The 16,208-nt window shown below is 41.2% G+C and overlaps 1 protein-coding gene across 1 annotated transcript in view; it reads right to left on the bottom strand.

Annotated features, from left to right (window-relative positions):
• Positions 1-16,208, bottom strand: part of LOC124616536 (GPI ethanolamine phosphate transferase 2) — a 91,735-nt gene that overhangs the window by 39,877 nt on the left and 35,650 nt on the right. Inside the window, exons 6-8 of the mRNA XM_047144853.1 lie at positions 15,209-15,423; positions 14,903-15,102; positions 14,649-14,805 (exon numbers count right to left, since the gene is read on the bottom strand). Of these exons, the coding sequence (XP_047000809.1) occupies positions 14,649-14,805; positions 14,903-15,102; positions 15,209-15,423 (572 nt within the window). The remainder of the gene's footprint in view (positions 1-14,648; positions 14,806-14,902; positions 15,103-15,208; positions 15,424-16,208) is intronic.

The raw sequence follows: 16,208 nt of genomic DNA, 5'->3' as shown, positions 1-16,208 counted from the left end.
CCCTTGCTGTCTCTGACAGAATTACAATGTCATCGGCGAACCTCAAGGTTTTTATTTCTTTTCCATGGATTTTAATTCTCACTCTGAATTTTTCTTTTGTTTCCTTTACTGATTGCTCAATATACAGATTGAATAACATCGGGGAGGGGCTACAACCCTGTCTCACTCCCTTCCCAACCACTGCTTCCCTTTCTTGCCCCCCGACTCCGATAACTGCCATCTGGTTTCTGTACAAATTGTAAATAGCCTTTAGCTCCCTGTATTTTATACCTGCCACCTTCAGAATTTGAAAGAGAGTATTCCAGTCGACATTGTCAAAAGCTTTCACTAAGTCTACAAATGCTAGAAACATAGGTCTGCCTTTCTTTAATCTATTTTCTAAGATAAGTCGTAGGGTCAGTATTGCCTCACGTGTTCCAATATTTCTACGGAATCCAAACTGATCTTCCCTGAGGTCGGCTTCTACCAGTTTTTCCATTCATCAGTAAAGAATTCGTGATAGTATATTGCAGCCGTGGCTTATTAAACTGATAGTTAAGCAATTTTCACATTTGTCAACGCCTGCTTTCTTTGGGATTGGAATTATTATATTCTTCTTGAAGTCTGAGGGTATTTCGCCTGTCTCATACATCTTGCTCACCAGATGGTAGAGTTTTGTCAGGCTATCAGTAGTTCTAATGGAATGTTGTCTACTCCCAGGGCCTTGTTTCGACCCGACCAAAAAAATACATAAAAATAATTTTAGCCTTTTTGTATAATTTATGCCACTAATCTATTTTACAGTATTTCAGAATCACAATAGTTGTCTCTTAATGTTTGTCTAAAAACAGCATGTCATTTTAATTAATCCTCAGTGATACAATATGTTCAAGATAAAACAACATGCAATTTTGCTACTTCCCATTTCAAACTCCAGTATTCCTGCAAATATGTTGATAACAAAATGGCATTCCAATGAGGATGCCTCAAGAAAACAGGATTGGGTATTGTGAGAGATTGCTTAAAAAGCTTGTGAGTGGCAAACTTGAACTGTCACTCTATTTTATGACTCACAAAATTTGGTTTCACCTTTCCAATCATCTGAATGGCTAGACTAATTGCTATTTGTCCACCAGAAACATTCCCATTGTGTTTAAAAATTCCTATTCAGGATAAAAAGATTGGAATCTGGCACATGGTTTCTGGTAATCGAATTATCATATTGAGGTTCTTTGGAAGTGCAACCAAAACAGATGTTTACCACCCAATTTTTTAGAATTTCTGCTCTCAGTTAAAGGAAAATGAAATTAAATGCTGTTTCTTCAAGCTATATGAAGTTACGTACAACATGCCTCTTCTAAGTTGTCCGATATTCATAAAGTCTCCACGGAACACACAATAACTGAAGGGCTGCAGCTGCTTCATCTGTCAGATATGCCTACTTACGATTTTTATCTATGGGAATACTTAAAAAGGAAATTAAAGCAGAGTCCCGCTAATCTGAACACTGGTAATCCAAACATGCTCCCTGCCGCCGTTGGATAAGCAGCTGCAGCAGCAAGTCATATACTCCTAGCTCACTCATTTGCTACATAGTTTAATTCTTAACTTCTTTGCGTGTTTTTGGTACTTGCATTGTTTAATTCATAAATTTCGGGCGTATTATAGTATTTGAGAGTGTAGCATCGTGTTTTAGTACCTGAATAGTGTAATTTCGCTTAGTCTCCTTCCGCCGCCGAGCAGTGTCAGCAGTGCGCAAGTAGCAGCATTACTGCATTTACTAGGCAATCTTGTATTTTAATAACCGTTTAAATTTTGTCGATTTGTTTGCGCTCTCTGTAGATTAGTTCAGACGTTCTTTGCAAAACAGTTTTTAGCATGGATAGGGACTGCAACTGCTGTGTTCGGATGCAGGCTGAGTTGGCATCCCTTCGCTCCCAGCTTCAGGCAGTGTTGGCTTCGGTCACACAGCTTGAGGCTGTTGCCAATGGGCATCACTGTGGGGGTCCGGATGGGGGTTTGTCAGGGACGGCCAGCTCGTCCCACGCATCCCCTGATCGGACTAAGACTGTGGTTGCCCGGGATACTGCCTGCATTGAGGCTGATCCCTCACCTGTGGTAGAGTGGGAGGTCGTTTCAAGGTGTGGCAGGGGGCGAAAGACATTCCGGAGGGCTGAACGGAAAGCCTCTCCAGTTTGTCTGACGAACTGGTTTCAGGCTCTGTCTCAGGCTGATACTGATCTTCGGCCTGACATGGCTGCTTGTCCTGTTCCAGAGGTTGCCCCTCAGTCTGCAAGATCCGGGCAGTCGCAGAGGGTGGGCTTACTGGTAGTTGGGAGCTCCAACGTCAGGCGCGTAATGGGGCCCCTTAGGGAAATGGCAGCAAGAGAGGGGAAGAAAACCAATGTGCACTCCGTGTGCATACCGGGGGGAGTCATTCCAGATGTGGAAAGGGTCCTTCCGGATGCCATGGAGGGTACAGGGTGCACCCATCTGCAGGTGGTCGCTCATGTCGGCACCAATGATGTGTGTCGCTATGGATCGGAGGAAATCCTCTCTGGCTTCCGGCGGCTATCTGATTTGGTGAAGACTGCCAGTCTCGCTAGCGGGATGAAAGCAGAGCTCACCATCTGCAGCATCGTCGACAGGACTGACTGCGGACCTTTGGTACAGAGCCGAGTGGAGGGTCTGAATCAGAGGCTGAGACGGTTCTGCGACCGTGTGGGCTGCAGATTCCTCGACTTGCGCCATAGGGTGGTGGGGTTTCGGGTTCCGCTGGATAGGTCAGGAGTCCACTACACGCAACAAGCGGCTACACGGGTAGCAGGGGTTGTGTGGCGTGGGCTGGGCGGTTTTTTAGGTTAGATGGCCTTGGGCAAGTACAGAAAGGGCAACAGCCTCAACGGGTGTGGGGCAAAGTCAGGACATGCGGGGACCAAGCAGCAATCGGTATTGTAATTGTCAACTGTCGAAGCTGCGTTGGTAAAGTACCGGAACTTCAAGCGCTGATAGAAAGCACCGAAGCTGAAATCGTTATAGGTACAGAAAGCTGGCTTAAGCCAGAGATAAATTCTGCCGAAATTTTTACAAAGGTACAGATGGTGTTTAGAAAGGATAGATTGCATGCAACCGGTGGTGGAGTGTTCGTCGCTGTTAGTAGTAGTTTATCCTGTAGTGAAGTAGAAGTGGATAGTTCCTGTGAATTATTATGGGTGGAGGTTACACTAAACAACCGAACTAGGTTAATAATTGGCTCCTTTTACCGACCTCCCGACTCAGCAGCATTAGTGGCAGAACAACTGAGAGAAAATTTGGAATACATTTCACATAAATTTTCTCACCATGTTATAGTCTTAGGTGGAGATTTCAATTTACCAGATATAGACTGGGACACTCAGATGTTTAGGACGGGTGGTAGGGACAGAGCATCGAGTGACATTATACTGAGTGCACTATCCGAAAATTACCTCGAGCAATTAAACAGAGAACCGACTCGTGGAGATAACATCTTGGACCTACTGATAACAAACAGACCCGAACTTTTCGACTCTGTATGTACAGAACAGGGAATCAGTGATCATAAGGCCGTTGCAGCATCCCTGAATATGGAAGTTAATAGGAATATAAAAAAAGGGAGGAAGGTTTATCTGTTTAGCAAGAGTAATAGAAGGCAGATTTCAGACTACCTAACAGATCAAAACGAAAATTTCTGTTCCGACACTGACAATGTTGAGTGTTTATGGAAAAAGTTCAAGGCAATCATAAAATGCGTTTTAGACAGGTACGTGCCGAGTAAAACTGTGAGGGACGGGAAAAACCCACCGTGGTACAACAACAAAGTTAGGAAACTACTGCGAAAGCAAAGAGAGCTCCACTCCAAGTTTAAACGCAGCCAAAACCTCTCAGACAAACAGAAGCTAAACGATGTCAAAGTTAGCGTAAGGAGGGCTATGCGTGAAGCATTCATTGAATTCGAAAGTAAAATTCTATGTACCGACTTGACAGAAAATCCTAGGAAGTTCTGGTCTTACGTTAAATCAGTAAGTGGCTCGAAACAGCATATCCAGACACTACGGGATGATGATGGCATTGAAACAGAGGATGACACGCGTAAAGCTGAAATACTAAACACCTTTTTCCAAAGCTGTTTCACAGAGGAAGACCGCACTGCAGTTCCTTCTCTAAATCCTCGCACAAACGAAAAAATGGCTGACATCGAAATAAGTGTCCAAGGAATAGAAAAGCAACTGGAATCACTCAATAGAGGAAAGTCCACTGGACCTGACGGGATACCAATTCGATTCTACACAGAGTACGCGAAAGAACTTGCCCCCCTTCTAACAGCCGTGTACCGCAAGTCTCTAGAGGAACGGAGGGTTCCAAATGATTGGAAAAGAGCACAGATAGTCCCAGTCTTCAAGAAGGGTCGTCGAGCAGATGCGCAAAACTATAGACCTATATCTCTTACGTCAATCTCTTGTAGAATTTTAGAACATGTTTTTTGCTCGCGTATCATGTCATTTCTGGAAACCCAGAATCTACTATGTAGGAATCAACATGGATTCCGGAAACAGCGATCGTGTGAGACCCAACTCGCCTTATTTGTTCATGAGACCCAGAAAATATTAGATACAGGCTCCCAGGTAGATGCTATTTTTCTTGACTTCCGGAAGGCGTTCGATACAGTTCCGCACTGTCGCCTGATAAAGTAAGAGCCTACGGAATATCAGACCAGCTGTGTGGCTGGATTGAAGAGTTTTTAGCAAACAGAACACAGCATGTTGTTATCAATGGAGAGACGTCTACAGACGTTAAAGTAACCTCTGGCGTGCCACAGGGGAGTGTTATGGGACCGTTGCTTTTCACAATATATATAAATGACTTAGTAGATATAATGGAAGGAAACATTCCACGTGGGAAAAATTATATATAAAAAACAAAGATGAGGTGACTTACCGAACAAAAGCGCTGGCAGGTCGATAGATACACAAACAAACACAAACATACACACAAAATTCAAGCTTTCGCAACAAACTGTTGCCTCATCAGGAAAGAGGGAAGGAGAGGGGAAGACGAAAGGAAGTGGGTTTTAAGGGAGAGGGTAAGGAGTCATTCCAATCCCGGGAGCGGAAAGACTTACCTTAGGGGGAAAAAAGGACAGGTATACACTAGCACACACGCACATATCCATTCACACATACAGACACAAGCAGACATATTTAAAGACTTAAATATGTCTGCTTGTGTCTGTATGTGTGAATGGATATGTGCGTGTGTGCTAGTGTATACCTGTCCTTTTTTCCCCCTAAGGTAAGTCTTTCCGCTCCCGGGATTGGAATGACTCCTTACCCTCTCCCTTAAAACCCACTTCCTTTCGTCTTCCCCTCTCCTTCCCTCTTTCCTGATGAGGCAACAGTTTGTTGCGAAAGCTTGAATTTTGTGTGTATGTTTGTGTTTGTTTGTGTATCTATCGACCTGCCAGCGCTTTTGTTCGGTAAGTCACCTCATCTTTGTTTTTTATATATGACTTAGTAGATAGTGTCGGAAGTTCCATGCGGCTTTTCGCGGATGATGCTGTAGTATACAGAGAAGTTGCTGCATTAGAAAATTGTAGCGAAATACAGGAAGATCTGCAGCGGATAAGCACTTGGTGCAGGGAGTGGCAACTGACCCTTAACATAGACAAATGTAATGTATTGCGAATACATAGAAAGAAGGATCCTTTATTGTATGATTATATGATAGCGGAACAAACACTGGTAGCAGTTACTTCTGTAAAATATCTGGGAGTATGCGTACGGAACGATTTGAAGTGGAATGATCATATAAAATTAATTGTTGGTAAGGCGGGTACCAGGTTGAGATTCATTGGGAGAGTGCTTAGAAAATGTAGTCCATCAACAAAGGAGGTGGCTTACAAAACACTCGTTCGACCTATACTTGAGTATTGCTCATCAGTGTGGGATCCGTACCAGGTCGGGTTGACGGAGGAGATAGAAAAGATCCAAAGAAGAGCGGCGCGTTTCGTCACCGGGTTATTTGGTAACCGTGATAGCGTTACGGAGATGTTTAATAAACTCAAGTGGCAGACTCTGCAAGAGAGGCGCTCTGCATCGCGGTGTAGCTTGCTGTCCAGGTTTCGAGAGGGTGCGTTTCTGGATGAGGTATCGAATATATTGCTTCCCCCTACTTATACCTCCCGAGGAGATCACGAATGTAAAATTAGAGAGATTAGAGCGCGCACGGAGGCTTTCAGACAGTCGTTCTTCCCGCGAACCATACGCGACTGGAACAGGAAAGGGAGGTAATGACAGTGGCACGTAAAGTGCCCTCCGCCACACACCGTTGGGTGGCTTGCGGAGTATCAATGTAGACGTAGATGTAGAACATTCACTTAATCCGAACATGAAAACTTTCGTCTAAGTACGGAAAATTGTGCAGTAAACTGCTGTACATACACACTATTTTAATTTACACAGTACAGTAAACATATATTAGAAAATTTGGCAAGAAAACATTAGGTTTAAATAATCATAATTTTAAAAAAGCTGTCAAACTTACTAAAATACAGCGGACATTCCATCCCTGCTTTTTATATACAAAAACTCATCGTTTTTATGGTGTAATGAAGACAGACTGTTATATGATGCATAGTTGCTCCATCGTCTCATAAACATGAAATCAGCAGGTGTAGCAGTGAGCTGTTGCTCCAAATAACGTAGTGCGAGGTCAGGGGCTTCTGCTGTGTCACTGTGTAGCACCAGCTCTCCTTTGTTGCTTTCAGGCTCATTGTCACTTCTGTCACAGCAGTCCACTTCTTCCTGGTCTTGAGTCACAGCAGCAACTAAATCAGCATCAGTAAGGTTTTCCACACATGCCCCATCCACTCATCTACGTCTCCTTCACTACCTTTTTCACATCCAGGGATTTTCTGTATCATTTGTAGTAGATTTTCCTACTCATTTTCAACTAGGTTGTCCTGAAATTCAAGAGATGTCCACAGTTTTCTCCATGATTTTCTCAGAGTATTTTCTGAAATATTCTGCCATGCCTCAGTGGCCCAATAAACAACGTCCTTCAATTGGTCTTTTTTATTTTGTCCACTAAAGGAATGCTATCATCTTGGATCAGCATTCTTAAAAATTGTTTTCTGTAAAACAGTTTTAATGTTTGCAGTATGCCCTGGTCCATCAGCTGTAGAAGTGGTGTAACATTCGGATGCAAAAACTTTGACACAATTTCTCCATCACATAATTCCTCAGTGCTGGGGTGATATGGCACATTATCAATCAAAAGGATTGCACAGGCAGACAAATGATTTTCCTTAGAAAACCATCGAACAAAGCGAACAAATTGGCCATGAAACCATTCTTTGAACAGCTTACCATCCATCTACGCTTTTTTTCTGGTTGCGATAACACATGGGCAGAGACTTCATGTTGCAGTTTTTAAAAGCTCTGGGCCTAGCAGATTTGTCAATCAGCATTAAAAGCAGCTTCTGATTATCAGCAGCGTTGCTGCACACTAATAAAGTCAAACGACCTTTGCACATTTTAAAACCAGGAGCGTGGTCTTCTGCTTTTGATTCCAGGTTTTTTGTTGGCAATGCCCTAAAATTAAAGCCAGTCCCGTCATCGTTACAAATTTGTTGGGGAGAATACTTTCCCTCTCTTATCATTTTTTCAAACTCACCCAAGTATTCCTTCGCTGCATCATGCTCAGAAGAAAGCTTCCCTCCAACAATTGTTAGCTGATGGATTACATGAGGGTTTTTGAATCTGTCCAACCAACCCATACTCGCACTAAAAGACACATCACCATTCATTAACTTGTTCAAGTAAACAGCGTTCTCCTGAACCAGTGCTCCACTCAAAGGAGTTCCCCCTTTCTCTTTCCTGCGTAAACCAAAGGAAAAGAGCTTCATCCACTTTATAGTACTGGGACTGTTTCAAAGTCTGTCGAATTTCGAGTGTTTTTCCCGAAGACGTTGCACAGGACTGTTCAAGCTTCACACGGTTCTTCTTCCAATCACAAATGGTTGCTTTACCAACACCCAGTTCTGTTGCCAGTTTAGATACATTCTCACCATTGTCTACCCGCTTCAAAGCATTCAGTTTTTCTTTGAGAGTTAACATTGTATGTTTCAGTATACTCATGACGAAAATATGTACAACAGTACACCTGAACGAATAGAATACAATTGTTACGCGTGCCAGCAATCGATAACTAACATAACCAAGCACTTTGCGAGTCAACTGGCAGTGCACTGACCTCAGACACTACAAAGGTCTCAACAACGCACAACAACAGGGGCAAGGAGTGAGAGTGAGCCGTTGTTCCCACACTTGTTCCCATTTGTTACCATGGTGTACCTACATATCTGCTTGGTATATTTCATTCTAGAAACTCGTCACCATAATTCCGGCTAATCGGAACAAATCGGTAATCTGACCAAGGTCCGATCCCAATTAGTTCGGATTAACGGGACTCTACTGCATATGATAATAACACTAAAACAGTAGACTGGCTGTAGAAAAACATACATCAGACTACTGGGACAACTGAGTGAGTTTAAATGTGATTTCACAAGCACAAAAAATGTCTAGAGGTACAGAATGACCATTTTTGACATATGTCATGACTTTTAATTGGTGCAATTTTTTTATCTTTTCTGATGTTAAATAAAATGGTCCATTTATATGATTGGACGTGTGTATTATTGACGTGGGGCCACTTTTTTCTTTGATACACTGTACCATTCTCAATTTAACCTTGAGCAGGTGAGCCATTTTTGGTAACACAAGCAGGCATGCGGTGCACTTCACATACACACGAAAAGAATAGCTGTCTTTGTGTTACCAACACGTATGAGTAAAATCATAGTTTAATTTAGTTTAACTAATGAATGGTAAAATAAACTTACATTAAATGAGCTGAATCATTGTTTACTTGTACAATAATAAAGTAAACCACGTACAAGTGTTACTCCGCAGAAACGACATACTTTAAGATTAAAGAGCGAAGCTGCATCAAATTGCAGCCAACTGTTTATCTTGTATACAACTGCCTCATTGAGGGATTGTGCTGCTAGCTTGCAATCTGGATCATTTTCTTGTAAAGACTGTATATTTTTCAGCAGCTAGCTTTCTGTTTATTTTATAAGGATTTGAACTTTAATAGTGGCAACTATTTATTTACAGCTCGTACAAAATAAATGTTTCAAAGTTTTACTGACATTCAAAGTAGTCACCAGCATTGTGTATAACCCGTCGCCAGTGATGTGGAACTCGTAGGATACTCTTAGCAGTGCCCGTTGTGTTGACAGTTCGAGCGTTGCAGTCTACTGACCAACGAATTTGTAGCAGTTCTGAAGCGAATGCCATGAAGTGTTTCCTTCAGTTTCGAAATCGAGCTGAACTCACGAGGACTTAAATCAGGGGAGTGCAGTAGGTGGTACAGCACTTAGGAGCTCTATCAGTCAAACAAATCAGTAACAGCTTGCACTGAACATGCTTGAGCATTGTCCTGCAAAATGATGGTCACGTCCTGCAGAAAGTGTCATAATTTCTGTCTCTAAGCTGGCCGTAGGTTGTGTTCCAAAAATGAACAGCATAGAGACAGAAGTGATGACACTTTCTGCAGGACCTGACCATCGTTTTGCAGGACAATGCTCAAGCAAGTTCAGTGCAAGCTGTTACTGATTTGTTTGACTTATGGGGCTGCTAAGTGCTATATCACCTACTGCACTCCCCTGACTTAAGCTCTCGTGAGTTCAACTCGATTTCTAAATTGAAGGAAACACTTCACGCATTCACTTCAGTACTGCTACACATTCATCGGGCAATAGACCACGCTGTTCAAAATGTATCCTACGACTTCCACATTGCTGGTAATGGCTTATACACAATGCTGGTGACTACTTTGAAGATTAGTAAAACTTTGAAACTCGTATCTATTTTGTATGAGCTGTAAATGAATAGTTGCCACTATGAAAGTTCCAACCTTCGTATATTACTGCTGCTCCCTAGGATATGTGACAGTACAACTTGCTACTGTGTTAGCTGAAGCAATAATGAAGGTATAGTATGGGCTTTCAACTGTAATACAACAATGGAACAGTACAGGACAATATTATCTGCAGTTAGTGCACTTTATACATAGACGCAACCACTTGAGGGTTAATAGGTTTTTGTGGCTTCCTTGAAGACAGGAGATTCAATTTTTTTTTTTACGTCTACTGTATAATTTTATTCCATTATAAAGAATATTAATAAGTTTCAATTTGGCTATTTTTCTATTTCTATTTTCTCATGTATGCTGAATCTAATACTGCTGGTTTGATAACAGTATTGGAAAGGCTATAAGGGAAAGAATACAGGCAGGAAACAGAGCTTACTTTGCAAATATGCAACTTTTCAAAAATAGCCTTGTTACAAGAAAAAGTAAACTGCTAATATATAATTCCCTAGTCCACCCAGTTATCATATATGGGTCAGAGGTATGGACGTTGACAGAACACGATAAAAATGCACTAAGAACCATTGAGCGGAAAATACTACGCAAAATCTATGGGCCAGTAAGGGAGAAAGAAGGCTGAAGAATACGCTACAATGTCGAATTACAAGAGTTAATACAAGGCAGGGACATAGTAAAATTTGTGAAATCACAGCGAATATGATGGCTAGGACACTTCGAGAGAATGGCAGAGGATAGAATTCCAAAGAAAATGATGAAAGGTGTGATCCATTCAGTTAGGCGAAAAGGGATACCTAGAAGAAGATGGATCAACAAGGTAATAATGTATATCACCAGTATGGGAGTCCGGGGGAGGAAAAGAGCAGCAAATAACAGGGAAGTGTGGAGAAAGATTGTTGAAGAAGCCAAGGCTCACCAAGGGCTGTAGCACTACTGAAGAAGAATAATACTGCTGGTTTTTTATATAAACTGCTCAAAGTTTTGAACCATCATCATGACTTGCATAGTTTGAGGTTCCTTTTCATAAATCAGTTTCTCAATACTCTCCCAGGTACAGGAATCATTACGTACAGCCACCTGTGTATTGGAGCCAACAGTAAACCTGCATTCTAGGTGCACTAAAGCAGAGCACACTGTGACTCTAATCAATAATGCCTGGAGAGTGCAGCTTGTGTACACTGTTGAATCTGTCAACATTCTCCAAAGGATTAACTCAAGCTTAGACTATGTGCAAATTGTCTCTTTAGGGCAGGAAGGATTGGCAGCATGGAAAGTTGCCTGTCTAATTGATGCACACCAATGGTTTGTTATTCGAACACTCAAATGCTCTCATGTAACACAAAACAATAAAGATAAGCCTTGTAATGGTCATCTGCAAGTCAAAAACATCAGATGGCGATTGCTACCTATGAATTATGGCTCCTAGGTACCAGACAAGAATACAAGAGAACTGTGCACCACTTTTTTAGAAGCAAACCATAGCATATGAGCTTACATCGATGATTCTGATTTCAGATTTGGATTTGATCATGATTATGTCGTGACAATAAGAAATTGAATAAGAACGAGTAATGGACTCCCTGTAACATACTGTGTCATCCCGCACTGTCAATCGGAGACACTCAGCGGCCAGACTAGGAAAAAAAGTTCCACGTGTAGTCTAGCATTAACACAACTCAAGCTGCTATGTTTAGAGGGGCGCTGGACTGGGAAGTATGGACTGCTGGTGAGTGGCATTGCTTTGTGTTTAGTGATGAATCACAGTTCTGCACTACACCAATCGGCAAGAAGGGCAGAGAGATCCCATTCTTCCTATGTTTTGGAAAGGCACAGTGGCATTACTTCTGGCATGGTAACCATCAGGCATGGATACAGGTTGGGATGGTAGAGACTGAGGGAACTATAATGGCACAATGGTGTGACACAAACATCCAGCAACCTCATACGTTACCTCTCATATGACAGCAGTGTGGTGCCCTTTTTTAAAGAGGACAATGCTCATGCGCACATGGCACATGTATCTAGGAACTATCTGTGTGGTGCTGAGACACTCCCATGGTCAGCAATATCCCCAGAGCTGTCCCCAATGGAACATGTATGGCGCCGGTTAGGACATCAAATACATCCAACGGCAGTATGCAGGATACCAAGGAGCAGTTACAACAGATGCAGGCCAGCCTCACTCAGGAGAGGGTACAAGAGCTTTATGACACCCTTCCCAACTGAATCAGTGCATGCATCAAGACCAGATGGTGTGCAATGTCATGCTGACAACTGGGTTCACACTGTCCAGTTCTTTGGAAATTTGACTCTCAATCTGTGACGTTTCATTTTGTTTCCTCCTTCCTTTATGGATGCTTCACTTTTTCATCAGCCAGTGTATATCCTTTTTAAGGCATACATGAATTATTGCTTCATACAAAAATTTCATGCTTATTAATGAAAAACAAACTGTGGGAGTTCTGGAGTATTACTTTATTTCTTCAACTGGTTTTTGACTTACAAGACCACCTTCAAACAGTTGTCTAAAGTGACTGTTGTAAGTGAAAAACATTTTCAATTAACAAAATTAATACTGCAAAACCATCACAGTTTGAGTTTTTCACAGATAATCTTTTATTCTGTCTATGTTAAAGAAAAAGAGAGCAAAACACAAGTCATGTAAGGTAAATGTTGTCAATCTGATGAAAGTGGTGATTCATTTTGAAATGAACCTCACAAGCTACTGAAAGCAGCAGAGCGTCACACTGGGCAGCAGGTATGGTAGGTTGCCTAAAAATTAATGTTCTAATTAACACTAAATCTACACTACATTTGAAGGAAATAAACAAACAAAAAACTCGTGGTGCAGACACCAAAATTAAGCCTGGGTGACCAAAAAATTGTGTTTTAGAAAGAAGATTTCAAAAAACCAAACTGATTAATTTAATATGCCAACACAAACTCTATATGCTGAAGATCAGCCACTATCTCAAATTTATTTTGATAATTTGATGTTGGTGAAAATAATCCACAGTGGACATATGAACTGGCAACAATCAGTGTAGCATAAAGTGGAGGTTTTGTCTGGATACTGACACTTACAACTAGAAAGTTAACAGGTGACCATCTACATCCTTACTGAATTGTTTGTTAGACCGCTACTTCATTTTTTATAAGGAAGGATGGAGCTGACTAGTAGTTCCTCTGGAGGGAGGGAGGGAGAGAGGGGAGTTGGCATACAATAAACTGAAGCATTTCTCTATCAAGTGGATCAAACTTAACAGTTTGGCAGAGAATTGATTTGATTTGATCTGATCTGACAGGATCAGAGAGACAAAACAACTTTGGTCTTGGCCCTCTGTTGCATAAACCAAAACTAAGCTTACTGCATCTTATCTCTCCTTGCCATTCTAATAAATAAAGAACAGTATGACACCTTTTACTAGGCTAGCAGAGGGTTCACAGTTCAGACTATTTCTCGATCATTCCACTCTCAAATTCCATCCACGTCCACATCCTGGTATGCCCATCAGTACCAACTGACTGCCATGTCATTCTCTGCTGATGGTGTCACTGGATTTGGTATGGAGGGGCGTGGGGCCAGCACACCAGTCTCCTGGCCATTATCAGTTTTTGTGAACTGGAGCTGCCTCTACTCCGTCAAACTGTTGGCACATTTATCCCATTGCAACACTAGCCAGTAGACTGCTATCAGATCCAGACCTGGACTCAGTCACACACTTTGTCATGGGTGGTGCCCAAGCAAAAACCAGTAACCGGTGATTTTGCAGCTGTCCAAGACTAAAGCATTCACTTCCGCAATCATTTCCGGTGTGATGACATGATGAGCCTGTCCAGGACGAGCATCGTCTTCTAGTGACTCATGCCCCTGACGGAATCGTTTGGATCATTCCACAACACTTGAACGACTCAGACTGTACTCACCATACACAGCCTTCATCCGTCGATACATTTCACGGGCTCCAACTCCCTCCATCGCCCTCCACCACCAAAAATTGATTCATTCCTCCTTGATCCCACTTACTCATCTACACAGTGGACGATAAATTGTCTCTTCGGCATGAAACAACACTGGTGCTATGCAACATCAAACGGTGCGCACACGTCAGTCTCTCTACCAATTGATGGCGCCACCATACCCGCAGTTACATGGTGCCATCTTACGTGTAAGACAAAGGTAGACACACTGACCATTCTTCATTTGAATGAACCTCATATTTCATGCAAGATGGTTGGATGTAAAAGTAAATTATCAATTGCTGTTGCATTATATCCTTCTATTCTATGTTACTATTACACCAGAGTTAATGGGGTAGTGACATAAACATGTCACACAACAAATTACTGAAGTAACATGTGATGACTATTCTTATGGCAACAGATGTTCGTCTGGAATAGCGGAAATCGATTTTAATTCATATCTGATACTCCAAGAAATATGCACTGTACTTATACTGAGACTCAGACTGTTAACCACATGATGTACAGTTAGAAATGACATTAGGCATCAAATAGATACTTTGCCATATAGCTGTTTGTGGTATTTCCACGATCTTAAACCTAAAGTTGTTAAAAGTAGTGGAGCACACTATTCAAAAAATAGCCTGAGAAAAAATTGTTTCAAAAATGCTAAGCAAAAGTCACAGTAAAGAGCACATTAACAATAAAATTTTGAACAGAAGAAATGTTACCTGGAAACCAAATGACAAAGAGAACAATTTCATTAAATATATAGAAGCAATAAAAAAATGGAGTGCAGAGGGAAAATGACTGCTGCATGAAGAAGAACACTGAGAGCATAGCTGATGGATGTGAACATTTTGTTACACACATTCCATACGCAAAGGCCTTTCAACACAACAATGGTCTCAAATAGATTCAGTGGTAATTTCTGTCCTGTGATTGTTGTAATTATTTTTAAAAACATAAGATACAGAGGTCTTACCTGCAACAACACCCCAATGGCAACACAGATTGTGTGGATGTCATACTTTATCAGAGACTCCGTAAGTTTGAAACCCATGCATGACAGTGCAGAGTAATATGTTGCAATGGTTGTTTCAATGGCTGTGTTCTTTTCTTCTTGTTCATAAATTAACCATTTCTCATGAAGTTGAACAGCTTTTTGATATTCTGAATGACAATCTTGCATTATAGAAAAATAATACCATTAGTTTTATACACATTTCCTTATCTAGTTGTTTACACTTTTTTAATGCACAGTACATTGTCAAAATATTTGTTGGCATACCTGATTCTGTTATCTCAAAGGTTTTTCCAAATAACTCAGCCATTTGTTGAGCATTATAATATAAGAAATACAACTGTTTGTTTGTTGGTAGGTGATGCAACAGTCCATACATGGTTTTCCCCAGATTACCAGCTGGTATAGGAACTCCAAGAAGAGCAGACAATGTAGGAACTAAATCAATTTGTGAAATAATTCTTTCATTATCAAACACAGAGCTGAAAATACAAATATTTCTCTGCTGTATTTATAAAGTGAATCATGCTATAAAAACAGAAATGTGTTTTCCTCACCCACCCAATTCAAACAAAGCAAAAATGGGCTAAAAATACAATTTTCTCTCGAGTCAGTGGAAGTAGCCATCACATTTAAAAGAACAACTAATTAACAGCTGAAGAATTAAGAGCAAGGAACAAGAATGGAATCAACTCAGTTCATCTCTCTGTTGTTTGACTGGGAGAGAGAGATAGCAAGATGCCAGGCAGAACTTAAATAAAAACTTCTGTCTCCATAAGACTGCTTGCTAATTTAATGTCAACAACTTCCTCAGTAACATTATCCCAGTAACTGAATGAGTACACCAAAATCTCTGTGTAATTATATTCCATAAGATGACCATAACCAAGGCAACATTGCATATCTCCTCGGCTATCGTAAGGATACGTAACACTCATGTTCTGTATCCTGTCTTCCACAGTTCTGGTAAGTGGCCTACAAATGGCAAGCCTCTGGTGCAAGGGGTACGGTAGACACAAGTCTTCTACAAACCAACATCATCCTTAACAGTCCCTAAAATGACCCACAACTTAGGTAGTGTTTGAAACACACTCCATATCACGTTACCTCAGAATACAACTAATCCTGTTACAAATATAACCGGTGTAAGGGAAGCAAGCTGTAGACTTAGGAATCACATTATTATTCTCATTTTCACATTATTCAATGTGTGTATGATTTGTTCTCATTATACCCATTTCAGTGAAAGGTAACTTCAAACTGATAA

Source organism: Schistocerca americana, chromosome 5 (assembly GCF_021461395.2).
Source record: "Schistocerca americana isolate TAMUIC-IGC-003095 chromosome 5, iqSchAmer2.1, whole genome shotgun sequence".
Classification (NCBI taxonomy): Eukaryota; Metazoa; Arthropoda; class Insecta; order Orthoptera; family Acrididae; genus Schistocerca; species Schistocerca americana.
This window is presented reverse-complemented; position numbering and strand designations above follow the sequence as displayed.